Consider the following 22,054-nt stretch of genomic DNA (forward strand, 5'->3'; position numbering starts at 1 on the left):
GATTCTGACTGACAAGCTGTGGTGTGCCCATGTGGCATGGAACACTTAACTCCATCAGCTGTCCCACTGTACACTTGTGAATGAGCATGTAGCTGTTTTCATCATGTTCTAAAGTGACTAATAGACATATATTACCCATGGTGACCAACCTTTTCATTTGTATAGGTTCATATTAACCCTTTCTTAAACTTTTGAATTGGAATAATCAGCTAGATTATTGTCTGTAGAGACCAACCACCCATAGTGACCAGACCTCCCTAAAGTCACATCACAGAGCTTTGAAGTCACTGCAGTCCTGAGCCTGTCCTTAGTTTTACAGTTCTCAGAACCTGCAGTAATATATAAACCAGAACACAAATGTATTAATTCATAATTACCACAATGTCCATATTTGCCAAATACACTTCTCCTTCCTATGATCAGGTGACTGTTGCCATTGTGAACTTAGAATCTTGTCAAAGGGGAAGACGTGTTTGCAAGAGAGGTCATCTCAGGACCATCTCTGTCCCTGAGAGCAAAGATCTTTCTTGTAATCTCACTTGTTTTTACTTCTTTGGGGAGGGCAGGAATCTGGGTCTTCCTTTTCTATGTTTCATACTAACTAACCTCTTCTCCAATTGTGACAACAATCACATGTGATGAGTCATAATCATAATCTGATTTTGGTCTATGTGTTAAGAGTCTGTTCCTTGATGATAGGTTAGAGCTCTTGGGGGGATACTTTTACTGATTCTTAGTTTATATAAGTCCACCCATTTCCAGTCTTATCCTCATTTTATTGATTTTTCTAATTTTCTTCTCCTAGAAGCAACCTTGTGTCCTTTCACTTGAGGTTTTGAGGAGCAGCTCCCTGATGCTTCCACCTGTGAGGATACTGAAACGAGGAGGATGGCAATACCCGAGAACATCTTCCTAGTGTCCTTAAGTGGCCCACTTAGACAAGGAAGGACAAGGTTTTCTAGGATTCGATTCATGATTGTATCCCCCAGGGATTTGGCACATGAAGGAGAGGAGAACATTGTTTTCTTTTATAGATGTTGGAGATTTCTTCTTTTTGATGTCTTTAAAATCTTCTTTTCCTCACAGTTGCTTCCTAGCTCCTCACCAGGCCTTCCAGACATTTCCCCAGTAGTCCTAAGTTGACACCATCTAACTTTTACTCTCCTAACTCCAGGTCACATTACCTTCACTGGGACCAGTGAAACCTGATTCAATTTGACTCTTTGCCTCAACTGTCACCATCATCTTAGGCAAATTTAAAGGCTGTGGAGACAATTCATGTCTTTCCTTGCGTTTATTATTGTTCCTTCGTCTTCTCATCTCCAGAGTTTTCTTTCTGTTTTTCTCTCCCACCCCACTTCCACCCCAATTTTAGACTGTTGGCATTCTCTGAACATAGCACATTGTGGTGTTTTATGCCTCTATGTCTTTGTAGTAAGTCTCATCTTCCCTGACGACCCTGCTGTCCCGTGCGAAGTTGAGCTCCCCTCACTTCTGTGGTGGTATATTTTATGCATGTTTACTCTTGCATTTATCACACTATTTTTACTCCTTTGTTCCTGCTAGACAGCTCTTTCAGCATCATAATGGCCACAAAACCTAACACCATCTGGTGTATAAATGTGTTTTCGTTGAAAACACAGATATGTTGTCATGCCTTCCCTCAGTTTGTTTCATGCTCCCATTGAACAAACACTTTCGAACACCTACTGTGTTTCGGGCACTTTCTGGATCTGCGGAGAATGCAGTGGCAATCCAGATGAAAATAGTCCCTCCCATTACTGAACCAAGACTGTATGGTTAGATTACAGAAAAGTAAATAAGTTATCGTCCAGTCCATTGCATTCTCCATCTGTGATCAACAAAATTCTAGAAACTTTGTAGTGGTTGTTATTTTTTCTTGTACTTTCTTCAAAAAGCTGTTTGGAGATGTTAAGTATGAAAATTTGTCTCCTTGAAAACAAAATATAGTATTAAGCACACAGATTCTAAATGGAATAAAGGAGACTGAGAGATAACCATCATTCCTCTATCCTGCTGAAGACCAGACAGAAAGAAAGGATGTTATCACAACTGAGAATCTACGGTACTTTTTAAAAAATATCTTTTAAAATCAAGAGTTTTTTGTTTTGTTTTGTTTTGTTTTTTTAACTCTAAAGAGCTACTTAAAAAAATTGCAAATTAGGCCAGGTATGGTGGCTCACGCCTGTAATCCCAGCACTTTGGGAGGTCAAGGCGGGTGGATCACCTGAGGTCAGGAGTTCAAGACCAGCCTGGCCAATATGGTGAAACCCCATCTCTACTAAAACTACAAAAATTAGCTAGACGTGGTGGCATACGTCTGTAATCCCAGCTACTCTGGAGACTGAGGCAGGAGAATTACTTAAACCCAGGAGGCGGAGGTTGCATTGAGCCAAGATCGTGCTATTGCACTCCAGCCTGGGTGACAGAGTGAGACCGTCTCAAAAAAAAAAAAAATTGCAAATTACTCAATGCAACATTGCTTAAATCAGCATTATTAAGAGGCTTTAAACATGTATAAAATCAACATTTCTGATGTTATAATTCAAAACTGTTGACTTTGCTTTTTTTGCCTGTGCTTTCAGTAAAGTAACTTATAAATTAACGTCTGTATAAACTGGATATGTTTTAGGCAAATTGTTGTATAACCCAGATGGGGAATTTATCTGTCAACCAAAGTACCAGAGTGTACAGTATACCAAGGTCATTTCCATGTGAGTGTTCATGAAACAGGAATGAAAAAGTAGCTAAAACTTGCACCTGGCCTGGAGTAGGCTGGGCTTTTTTTCTGGAAAATCATTTATTCATTTACTTTCAAGCTAAGTTGTCAAGAAATGTAAGCCAGATATGGTGATGTGCACCTGTAGTGCCAGCTACTTGAGAGTCTGAGGGCTCAAAAATTATTTGAGCCCAGGAGTTTGAGTCCAACCTGGGCAACATAGCAAGATCCTATCTCTTGAAAAAAAAAAAGAAAAAGAAAATAATTGGTACCCAGCCTTCAGCAAAAACACAATTTCATGTTTTTGGTGTCAGGAATCTTTATTGAAAAGAGCTTTAATTTTTCTGTACCATTTCTTAAAAGTATTAAATTAATGTTTTTCTTTAATAGATAAACATCATTGGAAAAGCTGAGGAAAGCCAAATTGTGAAGGATGGAACAATGTCTCTTTCCATCTACATTTGCTCATGAATGATAATGATTATCATATTGTGGGATTTCCCAAAGTATGTTCTTCTGAATGTTAATAGGTGATCCTCAAAAAAAATGGGGGTTGGCTGGTCTGGTGGTGCACACCTGTAATCCTGACACTTTGAGAGGCTGAGGTGGAAAGATTGCTTGAGGCCAGGAGTTCAAGACCAGCCTGGCTAACATAGTGAGACCCTGTCTGTACAGAAAATTTAAAAATGGGCTGGGCATGGTAGTGTGTGCCTGTAGTCCTACCTACTAGAGAGACTGAGGTAGCAGGATTGCGTGACCTAGGAGTTCAAGGCTGTAGTGAGCTATAATTGTGCCACTGTACTCCAGCCTGGGTAACAGAGTGAGAACCCATCTCTTTTTTTTTTTTTTTTTTTTTTAAATACACATGAGGGTCTCTGGTTAATAAATGTTGAGATGTAGGGTTAGGTGAGATTAAACAGGTTCATTTTTTTCATGATTTTTCGGAGTCTTTATGATGCTCCACACCAGTGCTTCTCAAAGCTGAGTGTGTATAGAAAACATTGGGGATCTGACCCACATGTAAAGTGTGATTTCTTTGGTCTGGGGCAGGCCTGAAATTCTGCATTTCTTACAAGTTCCAAAGTGCAGCCTGCACAACTGGCTCACAGATCACACTTAAAGCAAGATTCTTAGGGATTTTCAAGAGGAACCATGTTCTGCCACATTTCCCAGACTTGCTAACCATAGGAACCTCATTTTGAGTTGCCGGAAGTTGTCCATGGAGCACATTTGAGAATTTTAAATTGAATCTTTAAAATTACAAATGAATTAATGTATAATTTAAATAGAAGTCTCATGCAGATCTTCTAAGTTATGATTGGCCAAACAGCCCCGTGTAAATCCCAAGACACTGAAAAAATCATTTAGCTAGTTCACGTAGAAGGAAAAACCAATATAGGCTAAAAAGACAACCACTAGGTAAGATAGCAAGTGCACTGGATTATATACTTTCCTTTCTTTTTCTTTTTTTTTTTTCTTTTTTTTATGAAACGGGGTTCCGCTCTTGTTGCCCAGGCTGGAGTGCAGTGGTGCAGTCTTGGCTCACCACAACCTCTGCCTTCCGGGTTCAAGCGATTCTCCTGCCTCAGCCTCCCAAGCAGCTGGGGGATTACAGGCACTTGCCACTACGCCTGGCTAAGTTTTTGTGTTTTTAGGAGAGACGGGATTTCACCATGTTGGCCGGGCTGGTCTCAAACTTCTGACCTCATGATCCACCCGCCTCAGCCTTCCAAAGTGCTGAGAGTACAGGCGTGAGCCACCACCCACAGCCTACTTTTCTTTATTTTTAATGACCTTATAAATATTGTTAAATATTCAAGTCTTTAAACAATTTTACTTTGTTTTTACTGCCTCTAATAATTCACATATAAATTGCCATATTTCTAAATCCCCATATGTGCTCTGCTAGTGATTTCATTAGTCTTTAATCTTTGTTAACACTAGTATTTGATATGAAAAACTAATGATGAAAACAAATCTTTTATTTAAACAGATTGAGATTTGATATGGTTTACCATACCCTAATTACAAATGACATAAAACAGCAGTCTAGGGAGGTTTTTAGAAATCTGTTGAACCTAAAGCAAATTTAAAAAAAAAAAAAAAAAAAAAAAGCTGAATAAAATTAATTATTACATTATAGATGGGCTTTTTCCCACCTGGGTCCTTCTGCCCCACCTAGAATAGTGTCTTCATTTATGCATTCCTGTTGAAATTCTTTTGAGCCCCTGCCATCTGTTTCAGCTCTTATTTCCTCATTTATCTCACACTGCATTTTATTGTAGTTTGTTAATTTGTCTTGTGCCTTTTAGATTGTAAGTTAGATGGGAGTTCAGGGTCTTATTTATCTTTGTACTTTTACACCTGGTTTATAATGTGGTTGATACATAAGTAGATCAATAATACATTAAATAAATAATATTGTTATAAGATAATTCTGGGTAGTAGCATATGCCTGTACTCCCAGCACTTTGAGAGGCCCAGGCAGGTAGATAGGTTGAGCCCGGGGGTTTGAGACCAACCCTGGGCAACATGGTGACACCCCGACTCTACAAAAAATATATGAAAATTAGCTCTGTGATGTCGTGCCCCTGTAGTCCGAGCTCCTCGGGAAGCTGAGCTGAGAGGATTGCCTGAGCCTGAGAGGTCAAGGCTGCAGTGAGCTAAGATCCCACCACTGCCCTCCAGCTGGGGTGACAGAGCGAGACCCTGTCTCAAAAAAAAAAACACAAAAGAAAATAAGATAATTTCGTACGTCAAATATTATACTGAAAAAATAAGTTTAAAACTTTTTTCTGTATCCCCGTCATCTCCTGATAGTTATTTCAGGTAGTATTGACTTATTCAGGGTATAACAAGCCATCCTAAATCTCAGTGGCTCAAACAACGAGTTTTTAAGTTGGCAAGGAGGTTCTTCTGGTCTGGCCTAGGCTCAGTCAGGTGCCTGCAGTCAGCTGGTGACTAGGTCAGGGCAAGACTAAGATGGCCTGTCTTACATATTCTGAGGTCTTGGCTGGAATGGCTGCGATTGCTGGGCTGTATATACATAGTGTCTTTTAATCCCAAGTTCTGTCACAGCTTAGTGATCTCAGGGTTTCAAAAGAAGCTGTTAGTCCTCTTAAGATTTAGACTCAGATGTTGCACAAGATCACCTCTGCCACATTTTGTGATCAAAGCAAGTCACCTGGCTGGCCCCAGATTCTAGGGGTGGGGCAGTAGATGCTCCCTCCTCCTGCAGTTTTGAGAGCAGCAGCAAAATTGCAGTCACCTGGAGTTACTGTCTACATATTTCTTCCCCCGAGATAAATAAAAACACTAGTATCATTTCACTTTTATCAGCTCCTCACTCCTCTCATGTTGATACTACACAGAAGGTATGTAGGTTTAATCTTCAGTTTTCCTAAATCATTTGCTTTGCACTGTTTTTTGTGTCCTAAACCTTCCTTTGTCATATTTGTTATTTTGCTGCAGAATTTCCTTTTATTCAGCATTATGGTTGGGTGATTTTGGTTACAGAACTTCGTTTTGTTGAAACAAATTCTCTGAGTCCTAGTATGTCCCAAAATACCCTTTATTTTGCCTTCATATTTGAATCATAATTTTTGGTCAGTACTTGGAAGCTATTGATAAATCTGTAATTGAGAAGATGTGTGATGCTAATTTGATTTTATTTCTTTTTTCTCTATGGTAACATACATAATTTTTTCTTTATCCTTGGAACCTAGAAATGTCAGTGGCTTGGTCCAGGTGTAGCTTGTTTCATTCATTTTATTCACTTATTGTCTCATTTTAAGTGATTTGTTTTCAGCTCTGGGAATTTTCATTTCTTACTTCTTGTAGTATTTCTTCTTTTTTCTCTTTTCCAAGATCTTGGAGTAAACAGATGTCATTCCTGCATCTGAGCTCTAGTCACCAAACTGTTCTTTTATCTTTTTGTAAAATCTCTCACTCTTTTTTCTTGTTGTTGTTTCTGAGCTATTTATTTAGGTCACTCTTATGAAATACTCTGTTTTAAAAAATTCATTTTGCTATTCATCTCACGATTAAGATTTCTTTTTTATCCTGTAACTTTTTCTTCAAGATTTCTGGCTGCTTCTCTTTCCTACATTCAATTCTTAGTTTTAACACTAGGATATTAGTTCTACCTGTTCTACTTTACTTTCTTCTATTTGGGGAATTTGGTCCCTCCTGGGTATCAGTGTCTGAGGCCTGCTCTGTCTGAATCTCTTCTCTGCCAGTGACAAAATGCTTGGGCACTTGCAGGGTAGGCGCTGACCATTTAGCTGCACTCTCTCTCCCCTTGATTATCCTGACGTTGGCCCCAGGCCTGAGGGCCTCAAGTCTGGGATCTACCAGACTCTGAGCCTTGAGCTCTCTCACCCAGTGTTCCACCCTCTAAAGCCAGCCTTTGCCTCTTTGTGTTACGGTTTCCTCTGGTTGCCTTACCAAAGGTCTATAGCAGTTATCTTTCTGACATTTTGGCACACTGATGACATTTTTAAAATTTCCAGGCTAATTTTCTTATCTTAAGAATGAGAAAATGCCTTTTCTATTATTTCATGGAGTTGGGAGTTGGAGAAAAGTTGAAATTTGTGCTCATCTTGCCTCTTGATCCAGTTTCCCCTATCAGAGTTTTAATTACATTCTTACTCTATTGATTACCTCCATCCTATCTTGGTATACCCTTTAACATTCCAGGTATATCTCTGAATTTGTCATGATTTTTCATTTCTTCTCCTCCTAGCATCTATGGTGCTATAAAGGATCCTGATTCCTCAAAAAGAAAAAAAAGATGAACCTGTAGTACTTTTCAAAAAGATTTTCCTTTTTTCCTTCTTTCCTCTCTATAAAAAGTAAGATATTTTGGGGAAAGGTTGAAAATGCCCACATGTAATTCATGTTTATCAAGATAGAATTTCCAGTTTTCATTAACCATTTTGCAGTGCTTTCCTTGTGTTATAGAGGCCAAGTCAATGCTGCGTAAGGCCAGAGGAGCACCATTCATAAAAGACACAGTGTGAGCAGCCCAGGATGCCAACAGTGTTGACTCTGGTGTTATATGTTAACCATGTGTTTTATTTTCAAAAATTGTTATTGAATGTTATACAGGGCTGAGAGCATTATATTTTGCAACTTAAACCACTTATTATTGAAGTGGATTCCTTCTAGGCATTTATACATCATAAAATTATATTTAGTCTACTTTTAAAACAAGAAGTAGTTTAATTCTATTAAAAGTAGATAATCTTTAGTATTTAAGTTACTAAATACTATTCTATTTATCATCATTGAAATATTCTAAATTATTTTATTTATAAACTGCATTTAATACTATACCGTGTTTATTCCACTATATTATTCTTTTTCCATTTTATGAGAAAACTATGAAAATACATAAAATATGCATACAATTAGAAAATACTGAAAAGCAAGCACATCTGTGTAACTGCCACCCATGTCACGCCGGCGCTTTAGAAGTTCTTCATGTGCCCCTCTGAGATCACAGCCCCCTCTCTCCACGGAGGTAGCCACTCCTCTGACTTTGGTGATGGTCATTTCCTTGCTGCCTATGCATGCATTCTTAGTAAGCATAGTTTTATTTTGCCTATTGTAGAATTTTACATAAATGGAATCCCACTGTTTGTGTTCTTTTGCACCTTGCTTCTTTTATTCAGTATTGTGGTTGACAGTCATCCTTGTTTTATGGAGAGAGCTTTGGTTCATTGATTTATTGCTATAGATGAAATACATTGAATGAATATATTACATTGTATTTATCCATTCTACTGTTAATGGTCACTTGAGTTGTTAGCAACCTATCGCTTTCACAGAGAGTGCTGCCGTGAACATATTTCTATAACTCTCCAAGTGCCCATGTACAAGAGTGTCTCTACTTAATCAGGAATGGAATTACAGGGCTACAGAATGTACATGTCATCAGCTGCACTAGATAATGCCAAAATAGATTCCAAGGAGTCGTTGCCATTTACACTGTCATCAGTAGCATGGGATAGTTACCATTGTTCCACATCCTCACCAGAATTTGATACTGTTTTGCCATTCTGGTGTTTGTGTATTGACTACTCATTGTAGTATTAATGTTCATTTTTCTAATTACTAATAAGGTTGAGAACTTCATTATTGGTCATCTAGATTTTCTCCTCTTTATACAAACCTTTTGCTTAATTTTTTTTTTTTTACCAGATTACCTTGCAGTGATATTTCTAGTGAAAAATTCATAATCAAAAACATTTAACTACTCTGCATAGATTATTCTCTTGAACTACTATGCTGTTTGGCATAGAGCTCTTTTCTAAGCAAATTCTTGCCAAGACATTTGAATTTTTTTATGAACCGCCTGATTAGAAGGTTAGTATGCAGCTACCTCTAATCCTTCTGAAGAGTTGCAGCTTTTGGTTATATTTCTGTTTCCAGGATATTTTAAAAATATAACTGCAAGAAGTTTATCTGATACTCCTTTTAGAATTCTAGACTCAATGCCATATGCTCCTGAAGATGTTTAACTTTTCAGGCAAATTCTTAATTTCCTAGTACTTCATTCTTCTGCAATATCTGTTCCAGTTTCATTATAAGTAAAACAAAGAGAAACTTATCTTTGCTATATGATGATACTCTTAGCAATTTTTTCTACTTATTACTGTTAAAATATTTTATTCATCTAATGCCTATTTTCTACACTTTTATCTGACGTTAGTATCTTTATTTTTTGAATCAAATTTAAATATTCACACTTTCTTTAACCTTTATTTTTTATTAATTTTTCTTAGGCATCATTATTTTGTCATATCAGTTTTGAAATTGTATTTCTCATCAACATTTTTTTGAGTGTTCATAATGACAACTATATGTTGTACTCCAGACACCTAAATCAAGAAAGAGAAAAATAACTGGAGTCCAACTTATTTTACTAAAAAGATGAAATAAAGTGTACTTGGTATGCTTTCACCAAAAATTATTAGTAAGGTGAGTAGAAGGGAATTAAGTAGAGAAAAATTCAGTATTTAGTTGATTTTCCATCTCTGGAAGATTTAAGACAGATGATTTTGTGGACTATTATCAGCTGTGGTAAAAGAGATCATACATATTGAATAATAGGTTACACCTATATATTACATCTATAATATGCCAAAAAAGCCTTCAGTAGTCATACTAGAGTATATGTGGTCTGCAGCCTTGAGCAGAAAAATTGCGTGTTAATCACTAAGAGTTGAATATAAGATTAAGATACTTGCATGCGTATACACACAATTATACTGCCAGTTTCACATATGAGCCTCTTTGTGTTCAATAAAGATTATGATGAAAATGCACAGCTGTTCATAGTCAACCCTCCTCTAAAACTGTGAGGATATCATACTTAATTCACAATATTTATCTTGCTGACCCTGCTTCCCAGGACCAGTGAACCCAGAGGAGGCTTCTTAGAAGCCTCAAAAGAGTTTAGTCTAATGGTATGATTTTAAAAAAGAGACCTGGGCAAAGAAAACGTTTATTAAGTAAAGGCTAGGATAAAATGAGAACACAGATATGCATACCCACACATGTAAGAGCTGATCACAGATTCATCTCTGAGCTTTGTATAGCCAAAGAGAAAACCAGCTAATGCTACACTTTCCAATAGCATCCACCATTCCCTTAGGAAAAGCCTAGGTCCTGGCTTTCAGATGGCTGATACAGAGACAGTGTGACACAGTAGACAACATTCTGAAAACTCCTGAGGAACATTCACATCTGTTTAAAATCTAGAACTTGTTTAATCTTAGTGTGGGCCTCAGGGTTTAGAGTTTCCTGTTTCTGCCACACACAGTGCAGCATCCCTTCTACACTATCCCTCCTGCAATCATCATCCAGACCCTGATTAAAGATCTCTCATCATGGGAGTGTGCCACCTTCAGAGGCAATCAGTTCTTGAAATTTTAAGCATTTGACTATTAGCTCCAAAAGGAAAGCCTTCCGTTATTGTTCCAACCTTTAATTTTGATTCCAAATATAAAGACAATAATAATATAGGTTAATACACATTTATTACAAAACCATTAATTTTTAGTCTGGCTCTTGGGATTATAATCTAAAAAGCCTCCTTCAGAGGCTTATAGGCATCTGCTTTTCAATGCTGGATTTCTCTTCTTCAGGTCAAATTTTCTCTTCTTGTTCCATTAACTACCACTCTCATGTCTCCCAGTGAGCTTTGAGCTCATAAAGAGCAGGAGCTGTGTCATTCACATCCTCCCTGTCCCCTTGCCTGGAAATAAATGACTGGATCCCTTTAACATCCCACTCATCATCTCTTGAATGGGTACACTGTGTCCATTCCTGTTAATGTGCCGCCCTTATCTGGAAGTAGTTATGTCCCAAGGAGCCTGAAGGAAAGTTGTAAGCTCGCTTATGCCCTTCCTATCATCCTAATGATTTATAGCAACACAGCATAAGATCACCTTAGGTTTGGGCAGTCTCGTTTCACTTATGATTCACTCATTTTGCTCTTGAACCTGAAATGCCTACATTGATTAGCTAACCTAAATACAGGACCTTGTATTTATTCCTGTTGTTTTAAATCTCATCAGAGGCAGCTCATTACTGCAGTGTAGCAGTATATTTTTTGTATTTTAATTTTATCTCCATCTGGTAAATTCAATATTCTTCATCATCATTGAAGAACTTATGTATGACTTGTATTGATATCATGGTTAAAACATTTGGTGGGGTTGGGTCAAGGTCAGAACTCTGGCATTACATTAGAAACCTCTATAGATTGATGTATTTCATTCAACTGTTTACAGATTGTTGGAGTCAGCAGTTGCCCTTATTCCAGCCCCATTTCTATGTTAATGACAATGTCACGGGGGACTTCTAATATCATATACGCCCCACTGGAGTTTGGGCAACACTGCATGGTTACACTGCCCCAGACAGACATTAGACCAGCTTAACATGACTTTTCTTTGGTGCCCCATTTTATTTCTCACAAATCACCTCTTGGATAAAATCCTTTAAAGAATCTCACCCAAGATCTGTGTCTAGCTCTGTAGTTTGTCATGTGAAGAGTCTACCTTCCCTTTTTCCAAAAACAGCCATGGCATTTTCCTCCTTCCAGTTTTCTGGCATGCCTTCATTCTCTCTAGAACCCTCAAAAATGATTCAGCAACCTATCTGCAAGTTTTCCCAGTTCTCCGGAATGTGATCACTCAAATCAGGCAAATTGAGGTCACTGAGGGAAGTGCGAGGCCTAATTTCTCACAGTCGCTTTACAATATAAGTCCTTTTTTTTTTTTTTTTTTGCTGGTGGAATGGAGCAATAATATTATTCTGTGACTCCAGTCTTAGCTTGATACTTTCCAGTTCATTAAATGATCTTACAATTATGAAAACTACGAGAAAATGGATAGGAAACCTTCATAGGTTTATAACTTGTCAGCACAGTGTTATCGCTCCCCTGCCCCATGTTGGTTGTGGCATATTGAGACTGCTCCAGAGATAAGGGGTAGGGAAGTGTCTCACCCTTAGTAATGACAGGTACCGTTGGCTTTGCTCCTCATCTGGTGACTGTTCATGGCTGCCTGTGATGTGACCTAACCTTTGAGGAATCAGAATAGATATCATCCATGTCTATGAAAATCTCCTCTCCTGCCAAGCTTCTCAGCATTATATTACTTTCTTTTATACAGTTACAAGGTCTCTGACCCTCCTTCTCTTGACTTTAGCATTACTACTTTTCATTTACATCTTGCTGTACTTTGCCTTGATCCTATGTTGCTGCATCAGCTAGGTGATGAGCCCGCTAATGGTCAGTGTCCCTGGGAGAGTGGTACTCAGAAAATGCTCCTCTGGGCTCATTGGTCCTGGGAAGCAGGGTCAGCAAGATAAGTATTGTGAAATTAAGTATGATATCCTCACAGTGATGTAATACCATAATATAATTCTAGGTCTTTTTAATAGTAAGACTCCTTCTATATTAATAAATAATTACTTCCCCAATTACATTTCTGTTTCTCCTTTTCTCAAATTCTCTTTGTTCACTGAATTTTTCGTTTTCTTTTTCTTCTTACACAGTGGTTGTTTCATGATATTATACTCTTGACATTTAAAATTTTTAGTTCTTGGCATTATTTGTTTCACTGTTGCATAGTAACATTTTTGTTCTTTGCAACCATCTGCTTATTTTAAGGTGTGTAATTTTTCAATGGCTAGAATACTTTTATATCTTTACTTGCCTTAAATGCTAATCTAGGATCTTTGTGTAGCATTTTTTTCCTTTATAGAGCTTGTGTCTACTCTTTAATGAGCACTTGATAGAGAAAGAAAATTTTATTCAGTTGATAATATTTTGTTTTACATCTCAATAAACATTCCACATACACTAAAAAATATAGATTGCCATAAAATTATTACATTGTATAAAGAACTAGCCATTTTTATCGGTGAGGTAGTGAGGTAGAACTCCCCCCACTCCCGCCCCACCCAGGACACTTAGGTTTTGATCCTACTCATCTCCATGTCTCAGGATCCTTCTATTCATACCTGAGAACATCCTGCAGTTCAAAGTCTATCTAGGCCTTATGCGCCGTGAAAATGGGAGATTGAGAATTCACTTGCTAGATAGAGCAGGCATGAGAACTCATGAGGCTGGTGTCGGGGGAAATGCACAGATAAACTAATCAGATCCACTGTCCATTTATGCCTATTAATATGACAAGAATTAAAAAACCACCAGCAGAAACATGAAACTTAGACCCTCTCCACTAACATGGAAGCCAGGAGAGTAGGGAAGAAGGTGGGAGCTCAAAGGGCATGTAATTTCCCCTTTTACTTACGGATTATTATTTTGGAAACAGAAAACTGATACTGAAATTTGAGGGAATGGGGAAACAAGTCCCAGATCAACTATAGAATTGAAGACTGTGGAAGTTAATTGATTAAATTGAAATATATAATAGTAGAGTAATTTGCAAGAGAAAACTGAAGAATGTTGAGGAAAATGTTTATAGTCTCAGATGTCCGTATTTGAATATACGATGTGACACATCTAAACAGATAGGGTCTCTCGGACATCTTAGGACTTGGCAGAATTTACCTAATGACTGGAATGAGACAATGAAAATATATCATCCTTCATTCATGTATTCATTTATTTTAGTGAACATTAATTGAATACCATTTAATATTGCCAGGTACTTGACTAGTTTCGTGGTATGATAAAGACTGTACTCACAAGAAAACAGAGAAACTGACATGTAAATGAGTTATTAAAATTTTAATAACACTTTACGCTAACCATCGATTCCCCGTTTTCCAAAATTGTAGAAAGTCCATATCAGGTCAGTAAGTCTCTTGACAAACACACTGCTCTCACTATGTGTTGTCTTAGGAAAGGCACTCTAGCTCCTGCCAAGAACCTATTCTTCTGTCATAAGCTATGGGCCTAAAAAATAGATTTTCTTTTCAACACCACATTCCTAGTCATTGTTATCTTTGAATAATCAGATTCTTCTAAAGAAACCAAGCTAGCTGTAAGACTCCACCAAGGATGAACTTGTTGCTAGTTATTAATATATTATATTTCTTTAAAATAAGCAGACTTTTATTTTTAAGGCTTCTTTAGGTTTTAAACTCTTTTTTTCTTTTCTGTTACAAAAACCTCTTCTGCGATTGGTAAAACATTCTTCTCATGTCAGTTAACATTTGTAGATGTCTTTTTGTGTGCATGTTACTTTGAAAACAGACCCCTATAGCAATCTAGAATGTATATTATTTAGTTTCTTGATAAGTTAGTCATATTTACTTATTGGTTACCATTTAGAAAATTTAGCAATTTAACAAGCTTTTGATCATGGTGTGTAGACTATAGTCTACTGTAGTTGCTAGGAACCATCTGTAAATCCTCGGTTCCTGCAAGGGAGCCCAGAAGAAAGTGTTAACCCTTTGCCTGCTTGATTGCAGGAGGAATGCCAGCTCCTGAGCAGGCCTCATTGGTGGAGGAGGGGCAACCACAGACCCGCCAGGAAGCTGCCTCCACTGGCCCAGGCATGGAACCCGAGACCACAGCCACCACTATTCTAGCATCCGTGAAGGAGCAGGTACATCCTCGTATTGAAATTTGCAATGAGTTATTTCTTAATGCCTTTAAAAAATTAATCTTTGGATATGTTTTAAATTTGTCTAACGTCCTTGACGCCTTCACGTTTTCTAATTATAAGGTGTTTACATCCCTGAGTACATTGGGATGACTGGCATGTAGAGCTGCTCCAGGTGCCAGTCAGAATCGGAACATGCAGGATACTTGTGCGTCTGCAAGTAAGGACAATCTCGATGGTGATCGGTGTCTCTGTCTCTCCCACATTGCAGAGTGTGTGCATGCACGCAAAGCTGTGTGAAGCATAGTTCTCAGTGCTGACTTTTCTATCAGGACTCTGGCAACCTGAGGCCTGTAATAGCATTAGGTATTTTGAACATTTTAACATAGGTAGTATATAGGGTTGTCTCTGTGATTTTTGGATAAAGGCTATATTTGTGTGTTTGTCTAAATTTAAGTATATTCATTTTGTGAGCTAATGTTCTAAAACTTGTCGAACTGTGCCAGTTTGCTTCAATGTCATGTTTATGTTGATTTTTTTAAGGCATTAATACTCTTTATCCTTCAAACTCAAGTAACCTTCTATAGTAGGTCTTACCTGTTGTGCTTAGAGAAATTAGAATTCTGCAATTTTAATTTCTTAAGATTTAAAAGCTTAATAAGGTAAATGTAAATTTAAAGCTCCAGGGATAGTTTTTTGTTTTTTGTTTTTTTCCTGCTTCTTCTCTCCAAAAAACATTATATGTCCCCTGTGAGGGTTATTTTGTTGAAATAATCTAAGATTAAGTTTTTTTTAAAAAAATCTTATAATTAAGCCACTGGATGTTTTTTCCTCAAGATAGGTAATGTTGTATTTGCTGGGATATTCCTTTAAAAGTCAGTATCAGTAACTCAGATGACTAATGATGACGAAGATTGAGGAAACATTTATTACCTTATTGTTGTACTATTTGCTGTAACTTGGAATGTGGCATGAAAGATTGCTCTATAACCGTGACACATGTCTGACGTTAGAACTATGTTTTCAAGAAAAATTATTTCAGTTTATTCTAGTAACAAGATGTCAAAATAATTTTTTTATTCCTCAATGAAATTTGAAGTTTTTAAACTTTCCACAAAGAGTTTGAAAAGGTACAAGATATAGTCAGTACAATTTTCATCTTCCACCAAACTATAGAATAGACGTCTAAGCTTCTATTATCTTTAGGGGAGAAAAAAGGACTCTTCGATAGCACTTCATAGTTGTCAAGATTTGACCCACAGAGCTGTTAAGGGTGAGAAGCCTCAGATTTATTTGGGGCTCTTAGTATGTACTGTGTTTTGGTGAAATGTGATAAATTTATCAGAATGTTTAGAAATGACTTAAAACTATTAGCTGTGTGCAGTAAACATAGCAATGGTAACGTTCTGTTTGTACCTTGAGAGCATATACCCTATATGTAAGAAAATAAGGAAACTTGTTAAGATTTTGACACTAGAATTCCTTGATGGCCTCAAATGACTTCAAAATTTTATCTTCTGGCAGTAAATAGTGTTCTAAATAAGTATTTTATGGGAAATGCTAAGAAGAGTTCTAGCTTCTCAAGGCAGCCAAAAATGTATTTATCCTATTCATTAAAACAATTATTATATATAATTAGTTAGTGGGATGCTATACTCTGGTCTTTGGTTCTATTCCTGTTGTGAGAAATTGGAGTTCATTAATATATATTTGCAGTTTCATACATAATTTCTTTTAAAAATTTTAAGTACTTAGCATTTCAGTTGTTTAACCCAGGATACCACATCTGTATCTTTTTTCAAGATACTCTCCTGGTTTTAAATAGCTCCCCTGCAATTTTTGTGGCACCAGGCAAAATATAGTTGGAGTAAAAATTTCTTAAGACCCTCCTGAAATATGTCACTTCCTATCATCTACCCAATGGGATAGAGCACAGAAAAGTTAGATCCAAGTAAGAAAACTAATTACCATTCACCTTATATGTTTGATTTTAAAATTTACTGGTCAGAGTGTGACACTCAGCCCACTGTTACATGCAGTTACAATAAATGTTGGTCATGTTTTATATCCAAAAGAGCAATATTCTTAGATGGGATGCATAATTATTATTACTTTTTAGAGATGGGGTCTTGCTGTGTTGCCCAGGATGGAGTACAGTGTCACCTTCTTAGCTCACTGCAGCTTCAAACTCCTGGGCTCAAGCAATCCTTCCACCTCAGCCTCCCTAGTAGCTAGGACTACAGGCATGTACTACCATGCCTGGCTAATTTTTAGTTTTTAATTTTTTTTTTAGAGATAGGGTCTCACTATCTTGCCCAGACTGGTCTTTAACTCTTGACCTCATGCAATCCTCCTACCTCAGCCTCTCTAAAGTGTGAGGATTGTAAGTATGAGCCACTGTACCTGGCCCATAATTACTATTTTTTAAAAAAGCCTCACTGCCATGCCATAATGGTATCCACTCTGTGATCTCAAATAACAGTCCGTGTTTCGTGGCAGCCGTGTCTTAGGAATGGTGTTTCCTTAGGTCACAAAAGGAAGGGACCCTAGCAGTGCAACTGGGTACATGGAGTAGGTTTCCATTCTGTTTTCTCTGCTGACCATGTGATCTTGGAAAGATTTCTTAACCTTTCGTTTCCCAGTTTGCTTATTTATAAGATGCAGATAATAATAGTGAGGACCTTAAATTAACCTAGGTAAAATGCTTACAACAGTACCTGGCCCTTAGTAAGGGCTAACATTACAATTGTCATTATCATTTCTGCATAAGAAGAAAAGGCTCCTCTTAGGAGGAGCTAGTGGTTCTACTTGTAACCATACTAAAGATTCAGTGAGCCGTTTTTTTGGACATTGATAGCAGAAGACAAACTTTGAATATTGAGCAATGTTTATGCTGTGACAGTAGTTTACTTATGCAGACACTAAACTTTAAAAACTTCATATTGATCTCACAAAAACTATACATAAACATATAGTTTTATATATATGTTATGAGAAAGAGCATATAAAAATAAATTTTATGAACATGCTAATTTATTGCAACCCCAAACATAATGTCAAGGCACTTGGTTAAGGAATTGCAAAGTAGTATCTTATAAAATTCACCTGAATTTTGAGAGGAAAAGTCTGGGTTCTTCAGTAAAGTACATCTAAGCCAGTAAAATACCTCACACATACTCCCCTTGGGCAATTCATGGTAATTGGTAGGAAGGGAAATGGCAAGCAACCAATAGCAGTCTTGTTAACAAACCATTAGTCTATTAAATATCTGAAATTGGGCATTCAGTGTCATAAAACAATGAACTCTTTCTTCACTGGGCTGTGCTTTCCCTAGAATCCTCCAGCGCCAGAAGCTAGCTGTTCCTTGTTCTTTGGCATAATGTTAGAATTTACAATGTCTTTTGAGAAGTGATAACCTCTCATAGTGGTGTCAGTCATGTGGATGTGTACCCGCGAAGGTACAGAAAAATCCTCACTCCTTGACAGAAAGAATCCTTGCTACTTCTGTTCAAACGCTGCCTCTTTCATGAAACATACCCAGCCTGAAGTCAAATCTCTCTCCTGATCTCTTTTAGCACTTTATGCCACTGTCATGACTCTTAATAGTATGCTTTTTAGGATTTATATAATCAGCTACCTAAGGATAGAGCCATGTTTTATGCATTGTTTTATACCTGTGTTACAGGTTGCTCCTCTCCCAACACCATGGATATATTAGACCTGCAATAAATGGTTGTTTGAGCAGGGAATGAATAGATAATACTTACTATCGATTACTTTGTCACCAATTTGCAGTTTTATTAAGACAACAAAACCTATAGCCACATTCACAGAAATACTGCGAGCAAGAGAGTCTCACAGCACCTAGAAAACTTGTCACTCAGCTGAACATTCTTCTTAAGACAATTTGAATTGCACTATATCCATATTGATACAGGATTTAAATCCTATCTCTTCATAGTGCAAAATAAAATTTTATTTTGTATCTATGGTCAAAAAATGACATAAGTGTCATAACTTTCATTTCCCATCTGTCCAATTTAGTTGTAAGTTTAGGGAATAAAAGGATGTGGTTATCTTGGTGATGTCACAAAATATCCACCAGTGTTATGTATATCGGGTGAGGCAACTACTAAAGAAATGTTAAGAAATATGCTTTAAGAGAAATAAAAAGTCAATCCACAGGAATAACAAGGTGATGTGATTCCTGGACATGATTCTGAAATTACAGGAAATGTCAGAACTTCAGCCACCAGTTGACTGTAATTAGGATCATCCTTTAGCAGGTTCTACTGCTCAACTCAACTCCTAATAAGAATCCAGGAGTCCATGATGAATACAGATGTAGGAAAGGAGGAATCTCCTAATAGTTTTCAAAAATATCTGACAAACTTGATACTGATTAGTGCCTAGCATAATCTCTTACATGTAATAACTAGATAAAGAAATACAGCGCTGGGCATGGTGGTTTGTGTCTGTAATCCTAGCACTTTGGGAGGCTGAGGTGAGCAGATGGCTTGAGCTCAGGAGTTCAAGACCAGCCTGGGCAACATGACAAAAACCCTGTCTCTACAAAAAATACAAAAAATTGGCCAGGAGTGGTGGTGTGCACCCATGGTCCCAGCTACTCAGGAGAATCACTTGAGTCTGGGAGGTCAAGGCTACAGTAAGCCATGATCATGCCACTGCACTCCAGCCTGGGTGACAGAGCGAGAACCTGTCTCCAAAAAAAGAAAGAAAGAAAAATGTGGTGCCCTCAAAGGATCCTGCCTCTTCCTGTGAAAACTTTAGATTAAACTGATTGATTTGTCACTGAAATGCACAGCACACCCTTGGATGCAGAGGAATTGGAATTTGATAAACCATTCGCTGCTCATCAAGAGCCTTGCTGCTGCCCTCTGCGACTTACTTAGATGTGTCAGAATGCTCACTCACAGGCACAAGGAAGCAGCAAGCCAAGCACCATGTGCAGGGTAGTATTATCAATTGGTAGAATACATTGTAGTTTTATAATGGTTCCGATATGATCTCTTGGTTTCAGAAACACTCTTTAAAAAGACAGTATGGCCAATCATGGCTAGGATTTGCAAGTGTCTTTCACAGTTCTATGTAGGGTGCAAGTTGATTTCTGGTTTTGTAGAATTGCACATGTAATATTCATTAGAGTCTTTCATCTTCTGTCATAAATTTGCTTGAATAATTGAGATCTCTATTTGAACTTGGCCATATTTTCAGGCTCTTTAGCCACTTCTTTTTTTTTTTTTTTTTTGAGATAGACTCTCGCTCTGTCACCCAGGCTGGAGTGCAGTGGTGCAATCTTGGCTCACTGCAGCCTCCTCCTCTTGGGTTCAAGCAATTCTTCTGCCTCAGCCTCCCATGAGTATCTGAGATTACAGGTGTATGCCACCACACTCAGTTAATTTTTGTATTTTTGGAAGAGACTGGTATCTCCATGTTGGCCAGGCTGGTCTCAAACTCCTGACCTAAGGTGATCTGCCCACCTTGGCCTCCCAAAGTGCTGGGATTACAGGCATGAGCCACTGTGCCTGGCCCACAAACCACATTCTTTTATTTTGGTTAATGATTTCCGAAGCTTAGAATCTAGATTTAAGGTTGAAGCCAATCCAGATAGTATGAACTGGTAAGCAAAGAATAGATTTGGTAAAATATGCTAATTTTATATGCACTCTTTTTACTCTGGTGAGGTCTCAAATTAGATACTGTGTGTGCTGCTTTTGTTATCTTTGATGAGTGAAAATTGCAATGTTCCTCATTTGTGTGGCTCTTAAAGAGAATACCACTTTCAAGATATTTTCTGGCTTTTTTGAAAATAACCATTCTATCTTCAGTATGTCCATATTAACTTAAGCAATATTTAAATATCAAAGAGTGAAATGAGAGCCAGAGATCCTTAATTTTTTGAAGATAAAATAAGAAAATCTGAAGCCCAGCTGTGTCCTATTGATGTTACTTCATTTTTACATAGATATCTTAGCTTCAGTAATTACACACCCTTCCTGTATGGCAAAATGCCCAGAAGTGAACAAATTCCAGTACAATTATTTACTTTATTCCTCTGGAACTGAAACAACTCAACTGTTACACACCTGCCTTTGTAACTTCCTTTTGTTTGGCCATTTTGCTTATTTACAATGAAATAGTCCTCTTTGACACACCTCAGCCACATGCAGAAGAGAATTTTTATTTCAGCTGTAAACAAGCATAGTTTGTCACTTAACTAGAATGTGCTGTGTAAGTACAATGCCTGAAACTTCTGACTTTTCCCATTGGCAACTTAGTTATTTTTCCAATTGGTAACTAAATTATCCTGGCAGTTGTTGTTACTGTGTATAACCTATAGTGAAGTTTCTAGTGCCTGAGCTGCAGCATCTAACCCAAGGTAAGATTGAATCTCAGTGGTTTTTGTAGGATCATCAAATTTTACAGCTTTATATCCATAATATTGTAGAAACGAGGTTCAAAATGAGGACAAATGGCAAAGCTCTTGTGACACTGGTTGACTTGTATTCAAGAAGTCTGAACTCTAAAATGGCTCTCAGGAGATCAGTCCTCTTAAGTTGTATGTACCATGGTCAGAATTTAATATTTCCCTTCATTTTGTTAACGATACAAGGTGTCCTCCACCTCAAGCATCCCTGTGATTAAAGAATACTACAGAGTATGGCCAACAGGTTTATTCAGTATTTGAGTACTCCCCACTTCCCAAAGAACACGTTGTCCTTCTCAACATTAAAAAATTAGACTGCCAAGAGGTAGCTAATAATAAGCATATGCATTTGGCTAGCTGTCTACATTTTCCAGTAGTCTGATGAATGATCAGATGGACCTGCTAGCAAAGCTTCCAGTCTTATATGTCTTCAACTATATATTCAGAATAACTTAGTATTTGTTCTCTTTGATTTCATTGGAAGCATCATTTTAGGTTGTATTGACACTGAAGGGTTTGTTTGGAAGACTATTAAATTCTATGAATTTGAACAGACTCCCTGTGGCTGTTCACACATAACTGGATCACACATGCAAACATGGAAAACATAGTAGGTGCCCAAAATATTTATCAGTTAATGAACTAAAAATGTAAACATGTTTACAGGGCCTCCATACTTAGATTAAGCTTCCTTTTAATTAATTAAGAATTGTTTATTCAAAGACTACTCTGAGCAAAGTACTTTGTCAAGGAATGGGTTGAGGGGGATAAGCA

The 22,054-nt window shown here is 37.4% G+C and overlaps 1 protein-coding gene across 12 annotated transcripts in view; it reads left to right on the forward strand.

The window, feature by feature from the left end:
* The window catches only part of PKP4 (plakophilin 4), a 228,450-nt gene that overhangs the window by 56,786 nt on the left and 149,610 nt on the right, over positions 1-22,054 (forward strand). For 11 of the 12 annotated variants that reach the window (XM_031651271.1, XM_031651277.1, XM_031651275.1 and 8 more), the window contains exon 2: positions 14,699-14,835. In XM_031651271.1, coding sequence (XP_031507131.1) covers positions 14,704-14,835 — 132 coding nt within the window. In that variant the 5' untranslated portion in view covers positions 14,699-14,703. Of the gene's footprint in view, positions 1-14,698; positions 14,836-14,955; positions 15,053-22,054 lie in introns of all 12 variants that reach the window. The other variant, XM_031651279.1, reaches the window with a different exon arrangement.

The sequence above is a fragment of the Papio anubis genome, chromosome 10, assembly GCF_008728515.1.
Source record: "Papio anubis isolate 15944 chromosome 10, Panubis1.0, whole genome shotgun sequence".
Classification (NCBI taxonomy): domain Eukaryota; kingdom Metazoa; phylum Chordata; class Mammalia; order Primates; family Cercopithecidae; genus Papio; species Papio anubis.